This window comes from Mustela lutreola, chromosome 1 (genome assembly GCF_030435805.1).
Source record: "Mustela lutreola isolate mMusLut2 chromosome 1, mMusLut2.pri, whole genome shotgun sequence".
NCBI classification, from domain to species: Eukaryota; Metazoa; Chordata; class Mammalia; order Carnivora; family Mustelidae; genus Mustela; species Mustela lutreola.
This window is the reverse complement of record NC_081290.1, coordinates 285099117-285125249: the sequence shown is the minus strand read 5'-3', so window position 1 is coordinate 285125249 and position 26133 is coordinate 285099117. Positions and strand designations below refer to the sequence as shown.

At 55.4% G+C, this 26133-nt stretch overlaps 2 protein-coding genes across 2 annotated transcripts; one reads left to right on the top strand and one right to left on the bottom strand.

The window, feature by feature from the left end:
* Positions 1 to 7972: 7972 nt before the first annotated feature.
* Positions 7973 to 10869, bottom strand: GSTP1 (glutathione S-transferase pi 1). Its single transcript, XM_059149498.1, has 7 exons — positions 10748 to 10869; positions 10562 to 10597; positions 9997 to 10103; positions 9821 to 9908; positions 8588 to 8691; positions 8380 to 8487; positions 7973 to 8225 (listed from the first exon to the last, which is right to left on the bottom strand). Coding segments are annotated over exons 1-7 (633 nt in total). The 5' UTR covers positions 10749 to 10869; the 3' UTR covers positions 7973 to 8036.
* A 6770-nt stretch (positions 10870 to 17639) lies between these two features.
* CABP2 (calcium binding protein 2) lies at positions 17640 to 21641 on the top strand. Its single transcript, XM_059159028.1, has 7 exons — positions 17640 to 17696; positions 18232 to 18402; positions 19042 to 19072; positions 19845 to 19979; positions 20469 to 20578; positions 20701 to 20848; positions 21441 to 21641. The coding sequence occupies exons 1-7, from the start codon at positions 17640 to 17642 to the stop codon at positions 21464 to 21466; spliced, it is 678 nt and encodes a 225-aa protein (XP_059015011.1). The 3' UTR covers positions 21467 to 21641.
* The last annotated feature ends 4492 nt before the right edge of the window (positions 21642 to 26133 follow it).

Genomic DNA, 26133 nt, shown 5'->3' with positions numbered 1-26133 from the left:
TAAGACTTTGGGAAGAGCAAACTTTTTCATTTTTATGAGGTCTGTCTGACTTATCAATTTTGCTTTTTATGGGTCATGCTTTTAGAGTCCCTAAGAAAATCTTAGAATCTAAGAAATCTTCACCTGGCCTAGATTCGGAACATCTTCTCCCATCTGTTGGCCAATGGCAGTCTAATGGTTCCAGCACCATTTGTCAAAAAGGCTCTTTCCTCCATCGAACTGTTTTTGCATTTTTGTAAAAAAATCAATTGGTGGGGCGCCTGGGTGGCTCAGTTGGTTGAGTGTCCAGCTCTTGATCTCGGATCAGGTCATAAATAAATTAATAATTAAAAAATTAAAAAATAACAAATCAATTGGGTAGATCATGTGTGAGTGGTCCATTTACATTTAATGGAATTGCTCTTATCTATTTGGGTTCCAATCTGTCTTATTTTTGTGCCATTTTCCTTGTCTGTTCTGTTTCTTTTCTTTCTCGCCTTTCTTTTGGATTGACTGGGGACAGCATTCCACTTTTCTTGACTACTGCTGTATATGGCGTCCTCGGTTTCTACGCAGTGGGGGTTACTTTACAAACTACTGACATATTCACCCTCTCGGTGGCTTGCTTTCTCATACCTCTATTCCTTCCACCTGTGCTCATTCACCTTCTGCGTGAAGAGCATCAGAGGTTGATTGCAAAGTGACTCCAAGTCTTCTCCTTTTCCTACAGATGCCCCCTACAAAATGAATTTGGTGCTGCTACCATCGAGGGGTAAAGAATTCCTCTGCCTCTTGAGTCTGGGTCTGGCATGTGGCTTGCTTTGGTCAATGCGATGTTAAGGAAAGTGGAAGAGGCCACGTGAGCATTGGGACTTGCCCTCGCTGCTGCCGGAAACCCTTCCCCCACTGCACAATCGAGCTTGGGCTGGCCTCCCGGGAAACAAGGGATCACGGAGAGGGCCATCCCTGCCATCTTCACCCATGGGACATGTAGGAGTGAGGGGTCCTAGACCATCAAGCCCCTATCGAGTTGGCCCACAGCAGAAGAGCCACCAGGCAAAGCCAAGAAATAAGACATGCGAATTGTTTTAAGCCATCGCATGTTGGGATGGTTTCTTATGTAGCAAATAAAAGATGTGATCGCACCCGGTGACACCGGCAAACAGCGAGGAAGTCTTTCTTTTGGGAGGCAGGGCTGGACCTGTACACACACATATATATCAAAAATGCTGTATACTTAAGTGCGCCTACTGTATGTAAGTAGCAGCTCAATTAAAAAATGGGAACAGAAAAAGAAAACAAAAGGGTGGTCCCTTCTCTCTACACATTTCTAGTTGAATGGTAAGGAAACAGATGTTAAGGGCAAAACCAAACGTGTCTGGAGGCCCAGACAGTGCTTTGGACACATAGAGGGGGAGACACAGGGCAATCCCCCCTAGAAATGGTACAAATCACTGGTTTGCAAAGCCACCTCCTACTCGTACATTTCACACCTTGACCCAAGTGAATGCTGAGCAGCTGCTAACTTCATTTCAAACAGCTCAGGCAAACTCCAGGCTGCTGGTGTTCGACCTCACAGCAAGACAGGGACCTCACATGCAAGATGGGAGGCCCTCAGGCTAGTTTCTGGAAGAGGGGCGCTGGGTAGCTGGCTAAGAAAAGATCTAGAGGCAGGGGAATGGCATCTGGGGGGACAGCTGTCCCACACAGTGGGAGCCTGAGCAGTGTGCTGGAGTTACGGATCTAGAAGGACCAGCACGGAAGGCTCAGATGCAAAACTTAAAAAAAAAAAAAAAAGGACTGTGTCTTATACACAAAAGGGAAACCTACCAAAGAAAGTTGGGGTGGCTATTTTTATGACTGGGCCAAGGGATGCTTCTGGGTGTGTCGATGAGAGTGTTTAGCAGAGAGATTAGCACTTAAATTGACGGACCGAGTAAAGCAGATGGCCCTCCCCAGTGTGGGTGGGCCTCATCTAATCTGTTGAGGGACTAAATAAAATGAAAAGGCGGAAGCTTGAATTCAGTTTCTGTCTGATTGGTGAGCAGGGGTGTCGATCTTCTCCTGCTCTCAGCCTTCCCTGTTCTCAGGCCTTCAGGTCTAGACCAGAATCTTCCACAGCTCTGCAGCTCTCAGGCCTTCAGAGCACACCCCATGATCTCCTGGGGCTCCAGCTTGTGGACAGCAGATCAGCGGAATTCTCAGCCTCCAGAATCCTGGGAGCCAATCCCTTATGATAAACTTCTTTATAGATGGATAGATCAAGACGTAGGCATAAATAGGTACATATATGTAAATCTATAGGTAAAGATACATTTATATTGGTTTTGTTTCTCTGGAGAACCTAGTAAATCATATATCAAGGCCTGTGTCTGAAACGGTAGCTTTTCAACCTGTTTGATGTGATTAAAGCAATCACTTTCATCTTGAGTCTTTTTTTTTTTTTAAGATTTTATTTATTTATTTATTTATTTATTTATTTGACAGAGAGAGAGAGGGATCACAAGTAGGCAGAGAGGCAGGCAGAGAAAGAGAGGGGAAAGAGGCTTCTCTCTGGGCAGAGAGCCCAACAAGGGCTCGATCCCAGGACCCTGAGATCATGACCTGAGCCAAAGGCAGAGGCTTAACCCACTGAGCCACCCAGGCGCCCCATCATCTTGATTCTTTTTTAAAAGATTTTATTTTTTTTTAATTTAAATTCAATTAATTTAATATAGTGTTACTAGTGTCAGAGGTGGAGGTCAGTGATTCATCCGTTGCATGTAACACCCAGTGCTCATGCCATCACGTGACCTCCTTCATGCCTGTCACCCAGTCACCCCAACCCCCACTCCCCTCCCCTCCAGCTACCCTCAGTTGGTCTCCTAGAGTTAAGAGTCTCTTATGCTTTGCCTCCCTCTCTGTTTTCATCTTATTTTATTTTTCCTTCCCTTCTCCTCTGTCCATCTGTTTTGTGTCTTAAATTCCACATATATGAGTAAAATCATATGGTATTTGTCTTTCTCTGAGCAACTTATTTTGCTGAGCATAATATCCTGTAGTTCCACCCTCGTCATTGTAAATAGAGGGATTTCATATTTTTGATGGCTACGTAATATTCCATTGTGTATAGATTCCCCCATCATCTTTCTCCATTCATCTGTCGATAGACATCTGAGCTCTTTCCACAGTTTGGCTATTGTGGAGGTTGCTGCTATAAATATTGGGGCGCATGTGCCCCTTCAAATCACTATGTTTTTATCTTTTGGATAAATACCTAGTTATTTTATTTTGAGTTTTTGAGAGAAAGCAAGAGAATGTGAGGCACAGGGAAGAAAGAGAGAGAGAGAATCCCAAGTAGGCTCTGTGATCTGTGGGGCTCGATCTCATGACCCTGAGATCATGACCCAAGATGAAATTGAGAGTCTGACACTTAACCAACTAAGCCACTCAGGCACCTCAAGATTTTACTTTTTATTAATCCCTGTTCTCTAAGGTGGGGCTCAAGCTCACAGCCCCAAGGCCAGGAGTCACATGTTCCACTGACTGAGCCTGCCAGGCACCCCTGGTTCTGATTTTTAAATAACATGATTTTCAAAACTGAATCATAAAAAAATTGGGTTTAAAAAAAAATTTCCTTGGAGAGGAAATCGTAAGGTAGTATTATTTATTTGTTTTGTCCTAGACTCCAGAGCCCCAGGGATGACTTGGCTAAAAATGTCAACCTCTTGCCCAACTGCTTATTTGTACAAAAGACATGGGGAAAGAAGGGGCGTGGCTTTCTCGAGACTTTGAGGTAACGCCAAAGCTCAGGGTGATGACAATATCCTCAAAGCTGGGTTCTTAGAAATTTTGCTGTCAGCTGTCCACTGGGCACCTGTCATGCACCAGGCCCCGTGCTGAGTCAGCCTTACTGAGCGACCTCAGAGAAGACATCATGTCTCCATTAAAAGAACCAGAAAGCCTCTGGGAAATAGCCGAGGAGACCTCAGAGGCCCTGTTTTGCAATGAGAACCCCGAAAGCTCTCTGCCCCGCACCGAGGCCCTATGGTGTTGGCTTGGTCCCAATTTGATATTCATTAGCTATTACGGCCGCACAAATCTCGTAAAAATTAGCCACTTAGAACACTAGCATTTATCAGCTGTGTCGAAACTCAGTTGTGGTCTGGCTGGGTGGTTGTTGCCTGCGGTCTCTGTTTTAACTGTAGCTTTAATTTTTCTTCTTTAGGTGCAGCAAAGCCAACAGATAAGGAAGCAATTGTTGTTGAAAAGATAGTTGGTCACTCACGGATCCCAAAAGAGCAGGACCGAGTGGGGCTGGCCTTTTGGGAGCTGGAAGCGGGGACCTAAAAACCTCCCTTCTCCTCTCTCCCACTCTCCCTCTCTAGGACAGGTCAGGGGAGGACCCTGATGGACCCAGCTCTGTTCTCTCATTCCCCCAAGCCCTGTGCCTGGGTCTCAGGGGTCCGGAGGACAAGGCTGGCTAGCAGCTGGGGTGGGGGTGGGGGGTTCTGGGGGGGTGAGTGTGGAGGAGGAGAAGCACAGGGACACGGCCAGCCTGGAGCTGGGCTGCCAGCCCAGCTTGCGCGCCAAAGTCGGAGCTGCCCTATTTTGGGAATAGCAGGAAAATGCGACCGCTCCAAACTCTCAGGATGGTGTCTTTGCACAGACATGGCCTCATCAGCAGGTCTATTCCAAGACTAACATACTGAGCCTGAATCTTCAAGAAGCCCCATTCTTGTGGACACACGCTCAACCCAGAATCCAGTCTCGCTGACATAGCGGGTGGGTGAGCCAAACATCTCCGTTTAATTTTCTCCCCTGCGCATTGCTCTTAAGAACAAGGCTCATGAAAACATGTCGAAGGTGCAGCAAGCAAAGCTCCTAACCCCAGGATCCTGGAGTGGTTTCCTGATCTCGTGGACAAGCCCCATCACCCAGTTCAAAGTCCTCCAACAGGAAGATAGGAGCTCAAGGGTAATTTCGTTGACAAAAACACCTCCCCAGCACTCGGCACTTCCCGGGGAGGGGGAATAAATGTTTCTGCAGGTTCTCTGAGAGGAGACGTCCCTCTGGCACACACACCCCGTTTCCAAGCCGGCACGTTTGTGGGAGCCTGCAGCAAAGCCGGCCCAGGTTTGGGCAGGACCCATGCTCTTGCTTCTGAAATCCCCGTGGCTTTGATGTGATTTCGATCAGGATATTTAACATTTAACTAACATGAATATTTTAAAAAACCACTTCATTGGCTATCGGATGCATCCAGAGCCCACCAAGAGCATTTTCTGGGGGCAGTTTGGAAAAGAATGTAGGCGCGCCGCTTAGCTCTGTCTGACCTGTTTGCTTTCTCATCTGTAAAATGAGGCTCTAAGATTTGCCAAGTAGTCTGGCTGTAGGAGGTGCTTGGTGAAACAGTGGGGCACTTTGTGACCAGTGGGATGTCGGCAGAGGATTGACTGCTTGCCCCTGGATGCGCCTGGGGTAAGGGTGCCCATGGGGTAGGTACAGGAGACATGGGGGAGGAGGGGCGGGGCGGTGGAAGAGAGCCCAAGTCAGAGTCATCTGGAACCCTAACAGAGCTGGGGGAAAGTGCTAGAGGCGGGATGCAGGGAGGGATGGAACTAAAGGTGGTGTGGTTGGGGGGCGCAAGCCATAAGCTGAGACTTGAACTCAAGACCTTGAAGCGGCCTCGGGATGCACCCCTGAGGTCTGGGGTCCCTCCCTGTGCCCCTCACCCCCACCTTCCCAGAGCTGCCTTAGGTGAACTGATATCAGCCCCCTGGGTGCCTCCCCACCTGACTCAACAGCAGCTCCTTGAGGACAGGGAGCTCCCAGGGCAGGGGGGAGCTTTTAATCTGTGACCAGCTGGGAAGCAAGGCCAGTCAGCGGTCCCCAAATGTTCCAGCCTTCAGATGGGAACTAGCCCCACTTCCGCCCCTGACAGGCTGGAAGCCCAACCTTTCTCTTAGGGTTCCTGTCCCCCCATATAATTAGAGGGGTCACCAGCGTTATCAAGCCCCTTTGGATAACTGCGGTCACCCTGAGCCAGGATATTAAAAAATAGTGGCTCAAGCCCTCCTACAGCAGTGCAGTGTAAGCATAAGCTGTGGGGCCAGAGAGCCTGAGTTCAAATCCTTCCGTGGCCTCTTAACCAGCTGCCTATCCTTGAGCAGGCTACTTTACCTCTCTGGGCCTCATCTGTACAATGGGGATATTAATATCATCTACTAGGCGGGTTCCCCTGTGAAGACGAAATGAGTTAATATGGGGGAAGCACTTGAGACTTTGCTGGGAGAAAGCTCGCCCTTGGGGGGCTCCCTTATTACCTCTCTAGCTGGAGAGGCTCCCAGCCTGTCCCTCGCTGCCTAAACAGGGGCCCTACCACTCCCTGGATTCCCTCCTTCTGGCTGCAGGATCTTTTTCTCTCCACCCCCTTGGGTGACCCCCTTGGGTGACCCCCGTCCTCTCAGGAACCAATGGGCCCCTCCTGGCGCATTCCGCCCAAAGAGGCCAGCTATCTTCTAGAAACCCAAACTGCCAACCAGCCCCCCAAATCCAACGCACAAAAGACCCTCCCTTCCGCATGAGGCCTCTGCTTGAGGTCCGTGGAGCACAAGTCCTCTAAGGGGGGGCCAGGCCTCCAGCTTGGAAAGGTCACATGCACCTTACTCAGTGAACTTCTCTCCGGGTCTCAGTTTCCCCATCTGTAGCGTGAGGGTATGGAGTTCCATGATGCCCATGGCCTCCTGAGCACTGAGGCCACTCTTCCTACTTGTCTTATTTTACGTCATCTTCCTGCTCCGTAGCCTGCCATGGCTCCCCAGCACGCTGGTGTCCACCCCCAGTCCTCACCGTGGGGGGCAAGGCCTCCACAGGGGAGGCCAGTGTCCCCGCCCACTCCACCAGGAGCCTCTGCTGGCCTCGGGCGGGGGGTGGCCTCCCCACTTCCTTCTCCAAGGACCACCCCTGAGAAGCCTGGGAGTCCCTCAGGCTGGGTGTGAAGCCTGCCTCTCCCATGTGAGCTGTGTGGCCTTGGACAAGCCGCCTTACTGCTTCACTCCTCTGAGTCGGACGGGATTAGATGAGAGCACTAAGCCTCCAGCATGGGATCTGATCTCTGACCTCCCAGGAGTGGGGACCTCTGAGGAAAGATGACTGGGCGGGCCAGGACCCCACAGAGTGGAGTAGAGGGAGGGGCAGTGAAGTAAGCAGAGGTGGGGCAGGGTGAGGAATGTTCTGGAGAGTGGAGAGCTCCTGTGAGGGAAGGCCTGGCAGGTTGGTCAGGCCGTGGACTTTGTCCACAGGGTAGCAAGAAGCCACCGGTAGGTTTGCGCTGGGCACACCAGGCATTCTGGAACTGTCCGACTCCACCTTGCTCCATGAGCGACGGGAGAGGTGCAGGTCAGCTAAGGGAACCAAGTAGGAGGCAGCCACAGCTTTTCAGGACAGAGAGATGGGCTAGGACTGGACAGGTGGCAGGAGACTCCCACCGGCGGAGTTGAGGGGGATCGCCCATCCTCCCTTGGTCCCCAAAGAGCCGGGCCACCAGAAGGTCTAGGCTTGCCTTCAGCCACATGCCCGCTGGGCCCTGCCAGCCACCCCACACCAATCTGGGGGTGACCCCGGCTGCCACCCAAGAAATGAGCCACACTGACGCTCCTGCAAACCCTCCAAGGGTATGTGTTACTTCCCAGGGTCCACGTGGGCAACCACGCTGTGGCACTCTCGGATGTCAGTGACTGCCACACTCACGGCCGCTCTTCTCTCAGACCGACGGGCTTCCCTGGGTGGCTGCCGTCATGTGTGGTCCCAGCGAGGGCACCTCCCTCCTGCAGACCGCTGGGGTGCCTCCTTAAGGCTCAGAGTCTCATCTTCCTGTCTGGACCTGGAACTACTCTGTATAATTCTGTTCCAGGGCCCAGATGCCCAACCTGACCCTCATCGTCCTGAGGCAGCCTGGGAAGGCGTACGGGGTCCCCTGCGCCCTCCAGCCCCTCAGGGACCACAGCACAGCTCTCCTCTCTCGGTGTTTATTGGTTCTAAAGGGCATCCGTTCTCCCAGGGCAGGCTGAGCAGGCTCATGTCTTCTGGGCTCCGTGGACAGGGCGGTTCACATGCTCGGGGGAGGCCAGGTAGGCCTTGAGCTTGGGCCGGGCACTGAGGCGTGCCACATAGGCCAAGAGCAGGGGGTGGGAGTCCAGGCAGCCGGGGGCCAGGACCTGGTGATTCAGCAACAGGTCCAGCAGATTGTAGTCGGCGAAGGAGATCTGCAGGGCCAAGATCAGAAGAGAGCTGGAGCAGGGTCAGAAGAGGCAGGGCTGCAGGGAGCCAGGACCCTGGTGGCTCGCCATGGCTCTCCTCTGGGCCTCAGTGTGCTCTTCTGAGAAATGGGCTCTGCCACGGGCCGGACCCAGCACTCACCTGGTCACCCACAATGAAGGCCTGGCCCCCCTGGTTCTGGACCAGCAGGGTCTCAAAAGGCTTCAGGTGCTCCGGCAGCTCCTGAAAATACTTGGCCTTGCCCTCCTCCTGCAAAGGGCAGTGATCCAGTGGCAGCTCCCAGCATGCCTGGCCAGGGTGAGTTCCCGGCCCCGGCCCCGGCCCAGAGCACCAGCCCGGCCCTGCTTACGTAGTTGTGGTGGATGAGCCGGCCACAGTGCCTGCGGACGTCCTCCACACCGTCGTTCACCATGTCCACCAGCGCCGCCTCCCGCTGGTCTTTGCCGTACAGCCCTGGGGCAGCAGCCGGGCAGTGGGTCAGGCTCTGTCCAGGCCGGAACTCCGCTGCTCCCCTCTCCCCCAAACACCCACAGGTCTCAGGCTGGGGCACCCGGGTCCCCCGATTGGGAGGGGCCGCTCTGCCCAGCTCTGCTGCTCCCAACTCCGAAAGCTCAAGAGGAGGGGTGCCGCGGGGCCTCAGTCCATTGGGCAACCGACTCTTGATTTCAGCTTGGGCTGTGATCTGGGGGTCCTGGGATTGGGCCCTGCATCAGTGTGGGGTCTGTTTGGCCCGCCCCCTCCCTCTCTGCCCCCGACTACTTTCTCAAATAAATAAATAAAAGCTTTAAAAAAAAGGCCCAAGGGGACATGCCCAGCTGAGGACCATGTCCCTTCTTGGTCACATCCCAAGTCTTATCCCGAGACTCAGGAATTTCTTGACCAAATGGCCCCAAGGCCCCTCCCCCAGATCCGTCCCTCCACCCCAACCCCTGCAAGGGTGAATGAAGCCTCCCTTCTTCCCTGGGCCTGAGAGCAGCTGCTTGGGGAGCCCGGACGGAACTGGGCCGAGGGCACTAGTGGGGCTGTGTGCAGTGCTGAGCAGCGTCATAGGGGCAAGCGGAAGCGGCAGGCCACAGCCGGAGGCCTTTCTCCTCCCACCCTGGGCCCTGCAGAAGTCAAGGCAGGCTTGGCCTGGGGGCCACCACGACTCCTCTGTCCCATTCCCTGATTGCCACATCCCACTGGGACCCAGGGCTTGCCAAAAAAGAGGCAGCTCTTGCGGCCATGTTTCTACCACCATTGTAAGGAGGCCAGAGGCTGGCTCACTGAGCACGGATTTTCTAGATTCAAGAGAGACCAAAACAGGGGAACATGGGCGGGAGGTCCACTGTGAAGCCTGCAGCGGCCTGTTGCCTAGACCGCACACCGCGGGGCCACAGCCTCCTCTGATTTGTCTTCCAGGAAATGGGCACACGCAACGCATCTGGGACCATCTGGTTGGCAGAGCCCTCACGACCTGCCCTTCCTTTCCTTGGGATCATCTGGCCTGTCCTCCGGACGAGCGGAACTCTGGTACTCAGGACATCCGAGGGGGACCCATCGGATACTCTGCAGGCTGCGCGGCCCGCAACTCTGAACTCACCAAAGGTGCGGCCCAGGTGTCGCAGGATGGCATTGGACTGGTACAGGGTAAGGTCTCCATCCTGGAACTTAGGGAGCTGCCCATACAGCTGGGAGGAGGGGCACAGCGCTGTCAGCCATGCTGAGCTTGGCTGCCCCCAATGGCCCAGCCCCGGCCCCCTCCAGGGGGTCACTCACACAGGAGGCCTTGAGCGGGCCCTGCAGCCAGGTCTCCTTGGTCACCACCTCCTCCTTCCAGCTCTGGCCCTGGTCCGCCAGCAGCATGCGCATGGCCTCGCAGCGGCCTGGGGGCGAGGGGAGAACGGGGTGGTGGGACACGTGCAGGGACCCCAGCCTCACAGCGCCCTGGGGAGGGGGGTCCAGAGTGTGGGGACAGGACAGAAACTCCAGCTTCTGAGCCTCCTGAGGAGATAAACCATGGGGAAGCAGTGGCGACCACGGCCTCAGTGCCGTCCTGGAGAGGGAGACAGGGGCGGAGACCCCAACCCATGGTGCCCCAGGATGGGAACAGAGGCAGAGGGACAGTGCAGCCAGGCCGGGCACCAAGAGGATGGCACCTCGGGAAAGCCGGACCTGGCCCCGCCCCCGCCGCCCAGGCTCCGCCCCCGCCCCACCGACCCCGCCCCACGGCCCGGGACTCCTGGTCCTGTCTTCGGCCTCGGCTGGACCCCAGGGAGCAGCCTGAGCAGGTGGCCTGGCTCCACCCGTGCCCGTCGCCCTCCTGAAGGAGCAGGGGCCGCACCTCGGGTGGGGAAGTAGACGATGGTGTAGGGTGGCACTAGGAGAGACGGACAGGGCGTGAAACAGGCCCCTCATGGAGCTGCACCGAGAGGGGGTGGCTCAGCCAGGGTCCCGCCCCCCACCCCCACCCTTACCCCCACCCCCACTCCCCATCCCCCACCCCAGGCCTGGTCCAGACCCTACTCACTAGCTAGCGGGGGAGTGGAAAAGCAAGCAGCAGGAAGTGGCGAGGAGCCCAGTGACCTTATATTTATGGTCTGTTCCCCAACCCCCCTCCCTTCTCGCCCCACCCAGGAATGCGCCGAGTCACCGAGCGGAGCCACCCAGCCCTGGGCAAGGCTGGGTGTGGCGGGGGCAGGGGGGCAGGGCCGGACGGGCTCACCCGCACCTGCGTGCCGCCCCGTGTAACCTGCCTGAAGGGCACTGACTTCAGCATCGCACAGCCACCACCAGCATCCGGGCCACGCCCAAACCCGCAGGCTCAGGGCCCACGGAGGGCTAGGTCCGGGTCCCCAGCACCGGCACACAGTAGGTGCTCATTAAGTGCTTCTGGCACGAATGAATGCAATTTCGATAGGCATATCCACTTTACACCTCTTCTCTCCAGAATAATAATTATGGCAAACCCTTAGGGGCCGAGGACTGTGCTGAGAACTGTATGTAGATTACCACCCTAGGACTTGGTATTGTTCTGATCCCCATTTTACAGAGGAGGAACTGAAGCACAGAGAAGTTAAGTGACTTTCTCAAGGTCACACAGCTGGGAAACAGTACTTTGACTATTCACTTTAAAAAGCTTGTTAACCCTCAGTCTTTCTTCTGTAAAGCCTTGTCATCTCCAAACCATGTTTTGACTGAGTCTAAGCGCTCTTCAAATACCGACTGGACATGGGGATATGGGTGGCTGGAAAGATGGACTGAATGGGCAGGACCTCCTGAGCCTGAGGGGGTTGTGTTCTTCCAGGCAGAGCCCGGTGCCTACCTCCCTGCAGGCCAACGGATAACACCCCCAGCCCTCTTCTGGCTGCCCCTTCCTGGGTCGGGGCAGGGGTTGGGGGGTGTCTCAGTGGCTGCGGGAGTCCTCCGCAGGAACTGGAGCCTGACTGAACCAGACGTCTCTCAGCCAGGTTTTCCCATCAGAGCCAGCAGGAACGAGGAAGGTATCTTCCCCTTCTAAAGCCTGGGTGGGGGAGACCCAAAACAGGCCTCATCAGGAGCATCGCTCAACCTCCTTTGAGTCCACAGCTGCCTGGGGCCGGGAGGGGTGGGGGAGGTGGTGCCAGGGCTGGGTTCTATCCCTGACTCACAGCTGGAGGAACATCTGCCCGGCACTTAGCAGCTTACAAAGAGCTTTCACATAAATGGTCTCATTTCATCTCCACCACGTCCTGAGAGGGAGGGAGTCTTGTTCCCATTATACTGACGAGGACACCAAGGTTCACAGAGGTTCATTCACCTGCTTGGCCTGGAACATTCATTGCCTCCCTTCGTGCACAAGCATCTAAGGCCTGGGAGACCCCTTCCTGCCTGGAGGGCCTGCCTCCTACTGGCTCACCCCTCCAGCGATTGTGCTCAAGTGCCCGGGGCCAGCTGCCCCCTGCTCAGCAGGGCACTGTTCGACAGTGTTCTGGGGTCTGCGTTTACCCACAGTCCTCTGGCTCCCCAGGCAAAGCCCGTGGACTCTCTGGCCACCCCGGGGGCCTCCTCCTCTGGGATCCAGCAGCACAGTTTTTCCAGCCCCGGGGGCCAGGAACTTCCCTGTGTCCATCCCCAACCTTGCGTCTACGTGTATCTCAGCACCGGTCTCTGGCGGTTTTTTAAAATATAAACAAACCGCTCTGTTTTTCCTCGGATTTTAGCCTTATAAAGGGTACACTCGGCAGCTTTAATGCATTGTGCTGTGCAGCCTTCACCACTACACAGTCCCAGCACCTTTTCATCCCCCCCAAAACACCTGAACCCATGGGCAGTCCTGCTCTCATCCCCACTCATCTATTTTGTTGCTGTGGATTTGCCATGCCGGGTATTGCATATAGCTGGAAGCATACATTCTGTGGCATTTAGGGTCTGGCTGCTTTCACGTGGCAGAATGTCTTTGAGGTTTATGCATGTCTTAGGGTGTAACTGGGGTGCCTGGGTGGCTCAGTTGGTTGAGCCTCTGCCTTTGGCTCAGGTCACGATCTCAGAGTCCTGGGATTGAGCTCCAAGTCTAACTCTCTGCTTGGTGGGGAGGCTGCTTCTCTCTGTCCGTGTTCTGACTCTCTCAAATAAATAAATACAATCTTTAAAACAAAACAGTGCATCATTCCTGTCTCCCGCGGAGGAGTATGTCGTGACACGGGCACGCACATCTTGTCCACCCGTTCCCACACCGACGGACATCTGGGCTGTTTCACTTTGGGGCTTGTGTGAATCAGGCTGCTGTGAACACTTGTGTGCAAATTTTTGCATGAACTTAATGCTTTCAACTCCCTTGGGTACGTCCCCAGGGGTGGACCGGCTGGGTCACACGGTAGCTCATTTTGAGGAAATGCCAAACTCTTTCCCAGAGTGGGTTTCAAAAACCCGCCAGCAGCCTGTGAAGGCCCTCGCTTCTCCAAGTCTTCACCGACACTGCTACTGTCTGTCCTTTTCACTTTCCTTATCCTGGTGCGTGTGGAGTGGCGTCTCCACGCGGTTCTGTGCGCCAAGGCTGGGGTGACTTGTGCGGAACAGGGAAGGGAGGGAGCCATTGTCTTTTGTCATCAGAATCATATCTCAGGGACACCTGGCTGGCTCAGTCGGTGGAGTACCGGAGTCTTGATCTCAGCGTTGTGAGTTCAAGCCCCACGTTGGGCGTGGAGCCTACTTAAATATTAATATTAATATCAATAAGAATTTTTTAAAGATTTTATTTATTTATTTGACACACAGAGATTACAAGTAGGCAGAGAGGCAGGCAGAGAGAGAGGGGGAAGCAGGCTCCCAACTGAGCAGAGAGCCCCACACGGGGCTCGAACCCAGGACCCAGAGATCATGACCCGAGCCGAAGGCAGAGGCTTTAACCCACTGAGCCACACATGCGCCCCAATAATAATTTTTTAAAAAGAAGAAGGATCACCGCTCAGAGTGGAGGAGATAGACACAAGGCTTCATTCACACTCTGGTTAGTCTCTATCAGGCTATGAGTGGGCTAGGCTTCATGGCAAACACCAGAATAGGAAAGATAACGGTCTCCACTCTAATTGACTCTTCCAATGAAGAATATCAAGTCTTCCTCAGCAGTCTGTTCACCGGCCATCTATCCATCTCCATCCTTCTCTGTCTGTCCATCTGTCTCTCCCTCTATCTAGTCATCCGCCCATCCAACAACCAAACATTTGGCCAGCAGCCCATCAGCACACCTACCGATTTGTCCACCCACCCATGCAGCTACCCATTTCCCCACCCAGTCATCCTCCGCCTGTGCATCCAGCCGTGCATCACCCAACCTTCCATCAGTGCAATCATCTACCCACCCATCTACCAACTATTTCACTACTAGCCTATCAAATCATCTACCCAGCCTTCCATCCAGTCAGCTACCGATCCGTCCATCCGTCCGTCCGTCCATCCATCCATCTCTCTGTCAACCTACCTGTGTGGACATCCTACACACTGGAGCCGGAGCTCCAGCTTGGCTATGGTGGGCTGGGCATCGAAGCAAATACCGCAGAATGTTGTTCACTGAACACAAGTGAGGAAGGATCTCCAAGCCAGGCTTTCTCCACCTAGATACAAAGGCTTTGCTTCTTGACTGAAAACACTTTTATCCACTCTACCCTGACCACTTATCGCCCCCACTACTTTGGCTTATGCTTTGGGACACACGTTTCTCCCACTTCCCACCTTCTTAGATGGTCCTTTGGACATAGGATCATTTGTCACACGTGGAATCCACCATTTTTCTGAGCCCTTCTTATGTGCCAGGAAACTTCTAGGTTCTTCACTTAATTTTCACAAAGGTACCAGGAGGCCTCGGTCAACATCCATTTTCCAGATAAGGAAACTGAGGCTCAGAGAGGGGAACTAATTTGCTGAGGGCCACATAGTGAGCACAGAGGGAAACCCTGGCCTATAGACCTTCTAGAAGACCTTGCAGAAAATGCTAGAATTCCTGTGTCTGAAGGATTTTGCAGTGCTGCCTGGGATGTACTGCCCTTCTGGACTCCAGGAAGAGGCAAGACCCCAAGGGCAGAGGGTGACGGTTGCAGGCTGTGGAAGGCTAAACCTTCTAGGGGTCAAGTTGAGCGTCACAAGGAGCCCTTCCCACCCTTTACCACCTGGCCGACGTCTGCTCACCTCTGAACCCTGACCTTTCCTCAGATCCCTTGCCCTGCTCAGGGCTGTGTGCGGACTGTTCCCTCCTCTGCCCGCTGGCCACCCTTCCCTCTGGGTGGTCACTCCCACCATCCTTCCGGTCTTGGCTCCCACGCCATGTCCTCAGGGCCCCCAGTCACAGCAAGGTCGCCTTCTCCTCTCAAGAGCCTGTCCCATCGTCATCCTGGGCTTGCTGAATGCGCATCTGCCCCCAGCTGGAAGGTTCCAGGAGGCAGGGACTGGTTCCTAACACCCAGGAAGGCGATGTAGGTACTCCTCGACGCTTGCTGAAGACACAGCCCCTCTGAAATTTTCTCCGGCCTCTTGCCACCCATACCCTCTCCAGGAGCTACTGACCTCTGCCACCCTCCTGGGGGGCCTCTCCCTAACATACTCTGCTGGATGCAGGGGCCTGGAACATTCCACATTCACAGTTGATCCCTGCCAGGGTCCCGGCGCTCACCCAGGGCTGAGCACGGGTCAAACCCTAAAAGGCTGCCCCATCCTCTCTTCTCCACAAAGCCCCCGTCGCCTGGAGTGCTCCCACGCACCTGGGGACTGTCTGTGGCCTTTTTCTGAGTTCGATGTGCCTGAAAGCAGGACTCTCAGGACAGACCCAGTCTATACAGGCCTTGAGGCTCGGTCCCAACTGGCCTCAGATGTCTGCAAAAGGAACACATGAATGGGTGGCCGCTTGTGTGGCTGAGGGAGGCCAGAGCCACCAGCTCGGGTGGCAGGTGTCTGGCGGGATCTGTTTCCCTCGGACAAAGGCTGGTGCGGGGGGCAGGTGAATAAATCATGAGGGGCCTGGAGCAGGGCGGGGGCAGGACAACTGACCTCATTGTGGGAGGTGAAGACCAGGCTGCTGGGCAGTAAGAGGGCTGGGGACACAACAAGGGGGCACGAGAGGCCGGGGGGGTACCTGGCCCACCCCCCACATTTCTCCCTGAAGGAGGTTGGAGGTCAGCAGCAGGTAGGTGGGAGATGCTGGCGGGAGGCGAGGAGGTGGGTGAGTCCAGAGCTACCCTGGGGCTCTGCGTGGGAAGAAGGGGGTATGTCTGGGGGCAGGTGCAGGTTGGGGGGGCTGTCTTTCCAGAATCTGGGAGTCATCCGGGAGGGGGTGTTGGTGGGAAGAATGGAAAGAGCAGGGGTGGACAGACAGAAAGACGGACAGACCAGTGTGAGAGAGATTTTTATGCCACGGAGGGAATGACAGGTGGGCAAGGGTGGTCAGAGAGACCCGCAGACACAGCTGGACAGATGTCAGCAGGGGGAGGCAAGGGGTTGCAAGTGGGATAGCCGGAGAGAGCCAGACGCCAAGCTGAGGGGGCCGAGAGGGGCCGGGAGTGAGAAAACAGCGGGGAAGGCAGTGTGGGGGTGCAGAGACCAGGAGTCGAAGAGGCCAGGTGGCCGGGGGTCTGCAAGGGTGACGCGGGGGCGGGGCCCAGGGCTCAGTCTGTGGCCAGCGTGGGGCTGGAGGCTAGTGGGTTGGGGGAGGCTTGGATTTGGGGGAGGGGCTGTGTAAGCAGCATGGGGAGCTAGAAGAGCTGTGGGATGGGGGCCCTGGGCCTGTGGAGAGAGGAACCGGGGAAATGAGTAGCAGGGACCCTGGGGGGACCCCACCCACAGCTGCCCACTGAGCCACCCTCCCACAGGCACGGGGCAACCAGAGTGCGACCAGGAGGTACCACGCGCTCGTCTCCATGGCCCTTCCCCAGGGCCAGGCAGATGGCTGTCTCTCCGCGGGGGACCCCAGCCCCTCTGAGGGCACCCCAGGGCCCAGCCAGGCTCCCGCCAGTCCAGCAGCCACCAGGAGGCGGGCACTCCTCAGGGAGCTGGAGGCCCAGGTGCAGGCAGCCTATGGGCAGGTAAAGGGGACAGGGCTGTGGGGCATGTCTCCAACTGAGGGCACCCTGAGGGAACAGCAGGACCCCACACCCCATCAGACAGACCCAGGGCAGAACTCGGGGAAGAGACCCCGGACATGCCTTTTGACAGAGGGCTCAGTGAGTCTGTCAGCTGCCCAGGAGGCTGGTGTCTCTCCCCACCTCTGCCCTCACCGAGCCCTGCATCCAGTCTGTGGCCCCCAGGGCTGACCCCTTTCCACCCTTCCCCTGAGCACAAGGGCCAGGGCACTGGTGCAGGCAGGGGTGCGGAGGGAGGGACACTGGCCAGAGGCTCCAAGGTGAGAGCCACGGTCCTGGCAGGGAGAGGCAGCAGCGTCCTGGCCCCGGGCAAGATTGCCTCCTCTCAGGACAGGGAGTAGCGGGGAGGGTCTGCCACGTTCTAAGCACCATTCTGGGGCGAGAGGTGTCCTAGCCCTCCCCAGCACACCAAGCACCTGGTTTCTTCCTCCCAGGTCCAGGAGCTGCTTCTGAAGGCATTAAATCTCTCCCAACTGGGGGAGCTCAGGGGTAGGGTCTGGAGGCGAAAGCGCTAGAGGGGGTTTCTGGAAGACCCTCCGGAGTGAGCACAGGGAAGCTGTGCCTTCCAGGGGGCCTTGGGTCCTGAGTGGCCCCCCTCACCAGCAGAGATGCTCAGAGATAATCCTGGATTAGGACCCAAGCCCCCGTGCCCAGGGCTCCCCGCCTGCCCACCCGCTCCCAATCTTCCCCACAAAACCCTAGGAAAATCCCCTGCAGTGTTCCCAGACTCTCACTGGGAGCAGCTGGGGGCTGGCAGGAGCCCACAGCACCCGCTGAGGCCCGGGCCTGGGCTGCCCCCAGGACTCCAGGCCTGGCATGGTTCAGGCGGCCATGGGAAACTGTGCCAAGCGGCCTCGACACCGGGGGCCTAAGGTAGGACGGCTAAGGGGGAGAAGCCAAGGCCAGGAGCCTGGGCTATAGCCTGGGAGGGTCAGGTGAGGTGGGCAGAGCCCGGAGGGCTGGGGTTAGAGAGAGACCATGGCAGGGGGATGGAGGGGTTGGTTCCCACGGCCCTGGGCCAATCAAGATTTTCCCTGGGAAGGCCCCAGACTCTAGCCCCTCCCATGGACCAGTGGGCCTTCCCCGCCAACCTCATGCGGGCCCCCCAGCCGCCCACCCAGCCGCCTGTGCCTGCTGCTGTCCCTGCTCTCTGCTGGTCAGAGATGGGAGACGCAGCCTTTGAGCTCAAGGTCCCATTCTGCCACTGGCTTTCTAAGTGACCTTAGCCCGGTCCCTTCCTTTTCGGGGGGACCTCGGGTAGCCCAACTGAACAGTAAGGGACCCTTCCAGCCTAGAGCGTTGATGGGTGAGAGCCCTCACTGTCCTGTACTGGGCTCCGGAGATGGGAGAGGCTGGTCCATGAGAGCGGAGGGGCCGCTCCCCCAGCTCACAGCTGGCTTTGCTGCAGGACCACTGGCAGCGGCCCAGCTCCCCCCCAGGGGGCTCCCGCTGCGGCCCCAGCCCCAACCCTGAGGAGCAGGGGGGCCCAGGGCCGGGTATCCAGGGCTACTCGGTTCTCAACAGCCTGGTGGGGCCCGCCTGCGTCTTCCTGCGGCCCAGCATCGCCGCCACCCAGCTCGTATGTACGGCCGCCCCTGTCTATGCCTCCTCTCTGCCTCTCCTTGAATAACGGGAAAAGGATGGAGTGGGGTCTTTGGAGCAAAGGCACCCAGATCCAGGGGGTGAGGCAAGGAAAAGTGGAGACACAGAAACAAGATCAAACAGGGGGGAAGACCCAGGGAGACATGCCAGGAAAGAGAGACGGGAGGACAGAGAGAGACCCAGAGAGCCCCAGAGACAGCCACCAAGGGGGTGGGCAGGGAGGCAGCTGGGCATTCAGGAGAGGAACAGAGAGAGAACAAGAGACAAACAGTGACACTGAGGTTCCCGAGGCCAAGTCAGAGATTCTGCCCGACTCCAGATCCACTTCCGGCACCTGGCGCACCCTACAAGATGGTGGGGGCAGGAGGTGGTCCCCAGGAAAGATCTGGGCAGGGGGCAGGGAAGGGGGTGGCCCAAGACATCCAGGTCAGTCAGCAGAAATGGGTAGGAGCAGTTCTGAGCAGTGTCAGACAGACACAGGCCCTGCCCGTCCCCTTGGGGGTGCCGAGTGGGGGTCCCTAAAGAACAAGAGGAAGGGGTGCGGGTGCCTGGGTGGTCCAGGGAATTCTTAACCTCTCTGTGCAAACCGCCCTCCCCCCCCCCCGCCCTGCCCCAGGACCGGGAGCTGCGGCCAGAGGAGATTGAAGGTAAAGGGTTCTGGAAAAGACTGGAGTGTCCAGAAGGGTGGGCATAGGCGGGTCTCAGCTGGTCTCTAGGAGGAACTAGGGGCGAGGAGGCGGCTGCGGGAGATCGAAGAGATGGGGACCAGACTGAACGGAGAGGGGCTGACAGAGCCCAAAGCTGCCCGTTCCCGGATCTCAGCTGCCAGGCGGGTCAAGGGCCCTTTTTATATTTGTTCGTTCAGCAAATACCTCCTGGGCGCCCACCATGTGCTCAGCCCTGTGTGGGGAGCACTGGGGAAGGGGCGAACTGGACAGAGGCAGCCCATGTCCTTCGGGGACAGATGTCGATAAGTCAACTATGAGTACAAATGGTGCTAAGTGATCTCAAGAAAATGAACAAATGGGCTGGAGGGGACTCGATGTAGAGGGAAGACTTCCTTGAGTAGGTGACGTAAGGACCAGAAGAGGGTAGAAGGTTCCAGAACATGAACTCCGTGAGGTCAAGGATTGTTTCCTTTTCTTTCCCTCCCCTCTCTCTCCTTCCCTCCCCCGCTCTCTCCTTCCCTCCCTGCCTTCCTTCCTGCCATATCCCAACACCTAGAGCAGAGCTTGGCCCATAGTAGATGCTCCTTAAATATTTGACTTAAATAACATAACATGAGCCAAGACACTGCAATGGCAGAGGAACTGACGTTTACAAGGAGGAAGTGATTAGACCAAAGGAAGAAGGGTGTGCTGGTCCAGGCTGGGGTTCCGGGGGACGTGGGGGGGGTGCTGACCCCGCCCTGCCCGGCAGAGCTGCAAGTGGCCTTCCAGGAGTTTGACCGAGACCGGGACGGCTACATCGGCTACCGGGAGCTGGGCGCCTGCATGAGGACGCTGGGCTACATGCCCACCGAGATGGAGCTCATCGAGATTTCACAGCAAATCAGTATGTGCCGCAGACGCGCCCCACCTACCCCCAGTTCTCCAGAGGCCATGGCCATGGCCATGGCTTGAGCGGCTGAGCAGCCCGGGGAACGTGCCCACACAGGTCGCCCCCAGGTCGTGCCTGCTCCTTCCCAAGGCGCTCTCTCTGCCTCCGAAGAATCTCCCCACCCCCGGCAAGATGGGCAGGGCAAGGACGATTATTCCCATTTTTGAGATGAGGAAACTGAGGCTTTGGAAGCTTAAGTGACTTAGCTAAGGTCCCAGAGCCAGGTCATTGGAGTGAGGACTTAAACCCAGTCAAAAGTAGGAAAAAGTAGGAAAAGCCACCAGAAAACACAGATGACCCAGCCTGCCCTCCCCCCCATCACCACGAGAGGGAAGGGCCCACTTACTGGGGCAGTGGACAGGGACAGAGGCTAGGGAGGCGAGCAGGGGAGGGGCTGGGCAGGGGTCCCTGATGGCTGGGGTCTCCGATGGGCATGGCCCCCAGGTGGCGGAAAGGTGGACTTTGAAGACTTTGTGGAGCTGATGGGCCCCAAGCTGCTGGCAGAGACAGCCGACATGATCGGGGTCAGGGAGCTACGGGACGCTTTTCGGGAGGTGCGACCACTGGGGCTGAAGGGCAGTGGTGGGGTTGGGGGGCTGTGGGTCTGCTGCGAGTGAAGGCCAAGTGAATGAATGATTCGGTCGGGGACTCAACGCCACAACCAATGCCATCACAGTTTGACACCAACGGGGACGGCTGCATCAGCTTGGCTGAGCTGCGGGCAGCCCTCAAGGCCCTGCTGGGGGAGCGCCTCAGCCAGCGGGAGGTGGACGAGATCCTCCACGACATTGACCTCAATGGGGACGGCCTGGTGGACTTCGAAGGTACCACCCACCGCCCCCCGCGCTTAGTGCCACGCGCTCTGGGAGGTTTCTAACAGACAAGGAAAGGATAAAAAGAACATTGTCACTGCGTGCCAGACCCTGGGCTGAGCACCCTATGTCCTCTCCCCATGAGCAGGACAACAAAGTCAATTCTTAGGAAAGTGTGAGTGCTTAGCGAAAGTTGTGGATGGAACCAAGATGTGGAGCCAGGCAGGCTGACCAGAACCCAGTTCTCCCTCTATGCTGGATTCCCACAGGGCAAAAACAAGGGTTAGACACTAACAGGAAGCCAAGGAAAATTAGCATGTAGAAATTCTCCATAGTAGGCCCCAAAGTTGTTCCTGAGCTTCCTAGCAGCCAAAGCAAAGAGGAAAATGGGTTTAGTTTCAAGGGTTTTGTCTTTTCTGTTTTTTGTTTTCCCCATAAAACAAAGCCCCTCTTCTTAGCCCAAAGGCCTACTCCCTACCAGATCCAGAAGACTCCCTGGCAGACCCTGCCCTGGACCGCACTCCCTCCCACTTCAAAGCCAGTATATTCTCACAGCTATTGGGCTCCCAAGAACAGACCTGCAACCTTGGCTTTGTCCCGGCAGAGTTTGTGCGAATGATGTCTCGCTGAGCCATCTGGGCAGAGAAGCTGGAGGCAGTACACAGGAACTTGGGACCACAGCCGGGAAGCCCACCGCCTCCAAATGGCCCTCCTCCGCCCCTTCTTCCTCCTGCCTGTGTGTCCTCATCCATCAAGACCCCATGCCCGTCCCTGTCTAACAATAAAGTATTTTGGGGCCTGGGGAGACGGCTTTTACCTCTCACTGGTATATCCTGCAGGACCTGGTCTTTGGTCCCCAGAAGTTAAGTCCTGGGCTGGGAGGCCCCTCGACTATGAACTCCGCCGTGGGCGGGGGCCCCTTCTGGATCCTAGGCCCATCAGAGAGCAAGTGTCAGGAGAAGTCCCTAGAGGAGGAAGCGCCCCCTGCTTCTCCCCGACTGGGGTGCATTGGGCCCCTCCTCCTGTAAAAAGGCCCAGGGTTACACATGTCCTAGCGCGTGCGGCCAGATTTTTCTTCCCCAAATGTGACTTGCGTTGTGTCACACTTCTGCTCTGGAGGCCACAACCCACCACGCCCATGGTCCCCAGGTTAATCCAGCTCCTGCTCCCGGCACCAGAAGGCTCTGGGAGGACGAGGGCTCACATGGAGTCACACGGATTAGGACGATGCAGAGGTGGGACTTAAATCCTGGCTCCAGGGCCGGCAGGACAGGGTGGCTCTGGGTCAGGGAGGCCCCAGACCTCAGGCTCTCCTAGCTGCAGCAAACACCTGCTTGGCAGAGCGCGGCCTGACCTAGGGCTGTGCCCACCCTCTGATGCCTGACCTGGTCGAGAAGGGGTGGGAGCTTTCAGCCCCCCTGCCCAGCCTTCACCATCGCCACTGCTGCCAGCAAGGTAGCCTGGGGACTGAGGAGGCAGGCGCATGCCGGGGTCCCACCCAGCCTGGAGCCCAGCCCCGAAGTGTGAGGGTTGGCTCCAGCAGCCTCGGCACCACTCCCTCACCCGGCAGATCCCAATTAATCCTAATACTTAATTATGGGATCTCTGCTGCCGGCCTGGCAGGCCCCAGGATGAGGAGGGCATGCGCGGGCCCCACGGCATCTCTGGGAGCTGTGGTCCTCCCTCCCTGCCTCCCACCCCCCTTCGTGGGCCCGCACAGACAGCGTTGCTGCCTGAGAAGCTGTCTGTCCCCTCTGCAGGGCATGGGGGTAGTGACTGGACCTGCGTCGGAGGAAACCCAGAATCCTTCTCAGGGTCTGCCTCCCACTGCCCCCCGGCTCCTAGGCTGGCAGGCTCTATGGTTGGGAGTGGCGGGGCGGGAGGGGACGGTGGGATGGTCCTCCTTGGCTGCCGCATTATCTGTCAGCATCAAAAGCATCCTCCTACCCCAAAATGGCCCAAAAGGTCCCAACGAGGTAACTGCTGGAGCCGGGACCAGGGCCGGGAGGGAAGAGTGAGGAGGCAGAGACTGTGCTGAGTTAAGAGCCCCTTGTCCACTTCAGGGGGCACCTGTCGCCCAACGCCAGCAACCCTTGCCAGGTGGAGCACGCTGGAACTTGGAGACGCTCGGATTTTCCCAGAGAAGCTAGAAAGTCAGATATATGCTAAGTCCCCTTCAAATAGTTTGACAACTGACGACAGCATTTAATGAGGTGTATAAACCCTAAGTGCACATGAGTTTCACACATGTGTGGCCCACATAGCCACCACCCACATCATGATACGCCATCCACTTATTTTATTAGAACAGTTGTAGGCTTACAGAATTATCTTGAAGATAGTACAGAGAGGTCCTGTTCACCCTCCACCTCGGCCAGCTTCTCCTGTGTTAGTCAAAGATTCCCCAGAGAAACAGAACCAATAGGAGATACCTCTGTGTGTGTGTGTGTGTGTAAAAGTGTGTGGTGTGTACTGGGTATAAAGATATTTATAGCAAGGCATTGGTTCAGGTGACGATGGGTGCTGAGCTGTCCCAAGATTTGCAATCGGCAAGCTGGAGACCCAGGAGAACTTGGGGGTTCGGTTCCGGGCTGAGCCCGACAGCCTGAGAACCAGGAGGGTGGATGGTGTAGGTTCTAGTCTGAGGGCAGAGGATTGATGTCCTAGCTCAACAGTTGGGCAGGAGAAGTTCCCGCTTACTCAGCCTTTTTGTTCCCTTCGGGTCTTCAACTGATTGGACAAGGCCCACCCACCATGGGAAGGGTCATCTTTACTCTGTCTGCCAATTCAACGGATGAGAATTGCACCTGGAGACACCCTCACTGACACACCCAAAATTGTGTTTGACTAAGTATCTGGGCACTCGTGACCGAGACAAGCTGACACTTAAAATTAACCATCACACACTATTAATCTCTCATATTAGAATGGTACATTTGTCAGTTTATGAGCTAACACTGACACTCTGTTATTAACTAAAGTCTGTATTTCATGCAGATATCATCATTTTTCCCCTGATTATCCTTTTGCTGTTCCAGAATACCCTCCAGGACACCACATTGCATGAGGCATCGTGTCTCCTCAGACTCCTCTTGGCTGTGATAGTTTCTTAAACTTCCCTTGTTTTCTTACGATCTTGGCAGTTTCAAGAACAACTGCTCAGGTATTTTATAGAACATCCCTAAATTGGAATTTGTCTGATGTTTCTCTCACGATTAGTCTAGGTTATGGGCCAGCAGGAGGAGGACCACAGAGGCGAGTGCCCTTCTCATCCCGTCAGATCAAGGGTACCTACTGTCAACATGACATCACTATTGATGTTGGCTTTGATCATCTGGCTTGAGGTAGGGTTTGTCACGTTTCTACACTATAAAATTCCTCTTTTTCTTTCTCCCATTGTGTACTACATTCTCTGGAAGAAAGTCACTATGTACAGCCCACACTGAAGGGGTGAGGGGTTATAATCCACTTTATCAAGGGCTGAGTATGAACATAAACTACTTGGAATTCTATACAGATTTGTCTCTTCTCCCCCTTCATTTATTTACACACACACACACACACACACACACACACACATATATCAGTATGGTCTCATAGATATTTATTTTGCACAAGTTATAATCCAACACGTATCTTTAAATTTCCAAATCACTCCAGTTGTGGCCACTGGGACCCCTTTCAGCTGACTCCTGTGTCCCTTTGGCATATACCCATTGTGGTGGCATTTGGGGTTTTGGAGTATGGTGGGTTCGGGGTTTTGCTTTTTTGTTTGTTTGTTTTTTAGCATTTTCCTACATTGTGGCACTGTAAGATGCTTCAGGATTATCTTGTGTATTTCCTGCCCCAGTCTTAGAATTAGCCATTTCTCCAAGGAGCTCTGGTTCATTTTATTGGAGAATGCCATTAGAAACCAAGATCTGGGTGCTAGGTTGCTTCTAAGCCCTCTCAGCACAGAGGAGAGATGTATGTACACTCATCTGTGTATATACTATTTTTTAAAATATTTCTGTATGCAACTGACTGTATCTGTGTCGAATAGGGTTCCTACTGATGTCTCCAGTTCCAACCCCTTATCATGCGGATCGTACTAGCCTCCTCCCCTTGCTTACCTGTCACTTCTCATTCCGGTGATGAGAACTCCTCCCTCCTAACTGACTTAATTTTTGATTCTGGTGGACGTGTGCTGTGGTTTCAGAGCTGCTAATGCACACGCCACAGGAAACCCCTTCACCGACGTGTACGTGCTTCCTTGCAGTTCCTCTGCGTTCACTCTCTAGTCATCCACCCTTTCCCCCACCCCGTCGTCTCATTCATGATACGGCTGGTCCTTTGGTCACATTCTGTTCCATCCTGGGATCCCCTGACCTCCTCCATCATTTCTTTAATTTTGCCTACATTAGAGTTTACCCTTTATGCCTAATGCTTAATATCGTGTATTCGCCATTACAGATTCATACAAAATAGTTCCACTGCCTTAAAAGAAAAAACATCCTGTGTCGCCCATTTAAGTCTATCGCTCACCACCCCTGGCAACCAGTAATTTGTTCACCTTATGTATACGTCTGTCTTTTCTGGAATGTCCTACGGTTGGAATCATACGACGTGTGGCTTTCTCAGACTGGCTCCTTTCACTCAGCAAAATGCCTACCTGTGTCTTTTCATGGCTAGACAGATGATTTCCTTCCACTGCTGAATAAATGGTCCATTTCGTGGATATATCACAGTTTATTTGTTCCTTCACCAGCTGAATGCCACCTCCCCTGGGAAGACTCCTGTGATGTCACCAAGCGGGCTCCTTCCTCTAGGTTCCAATGCATCCTGTACCAGTCTCAGTCTTACCAGTAAGACAGTGTGTCTTTGCTTTCCCGAAAGTCTTCCTTGAGACTAGGAGCTCCTTGAGGACAGAATCCGTGGCCAGGTTATTTCCATATCATCAGTGCTCGGCACAAGGCGTGGGATGGAGGATGGAGTCAGAAAATATCTGCCGGGGGCGCCCAGGTGGCTCAGTCAGTGAAGCTTGTCTGCCTTCAGCTCAGGTCATGATCTCAGGGTCCTGGGATCGAGCCCCGAATCAGGCTCTCTGCTCAGCAGGGAGTCTGCTTCTCCCTCTCCCTCTGCTCCTCCCTCCTGCTCGTGCTCTCGCTCGCTCTCAAATAAAATCTTAAAAAAAAGAAAGAAAGACAATGCCCGTTGGATGAATGAATGAAGGAATGAATGTACGTCCTGGGGATGAGGGAAATGCACAGACCTGGGGCATGAAGGGCACACGAGGCCGGAGAAGTTTCGAGAAGTCG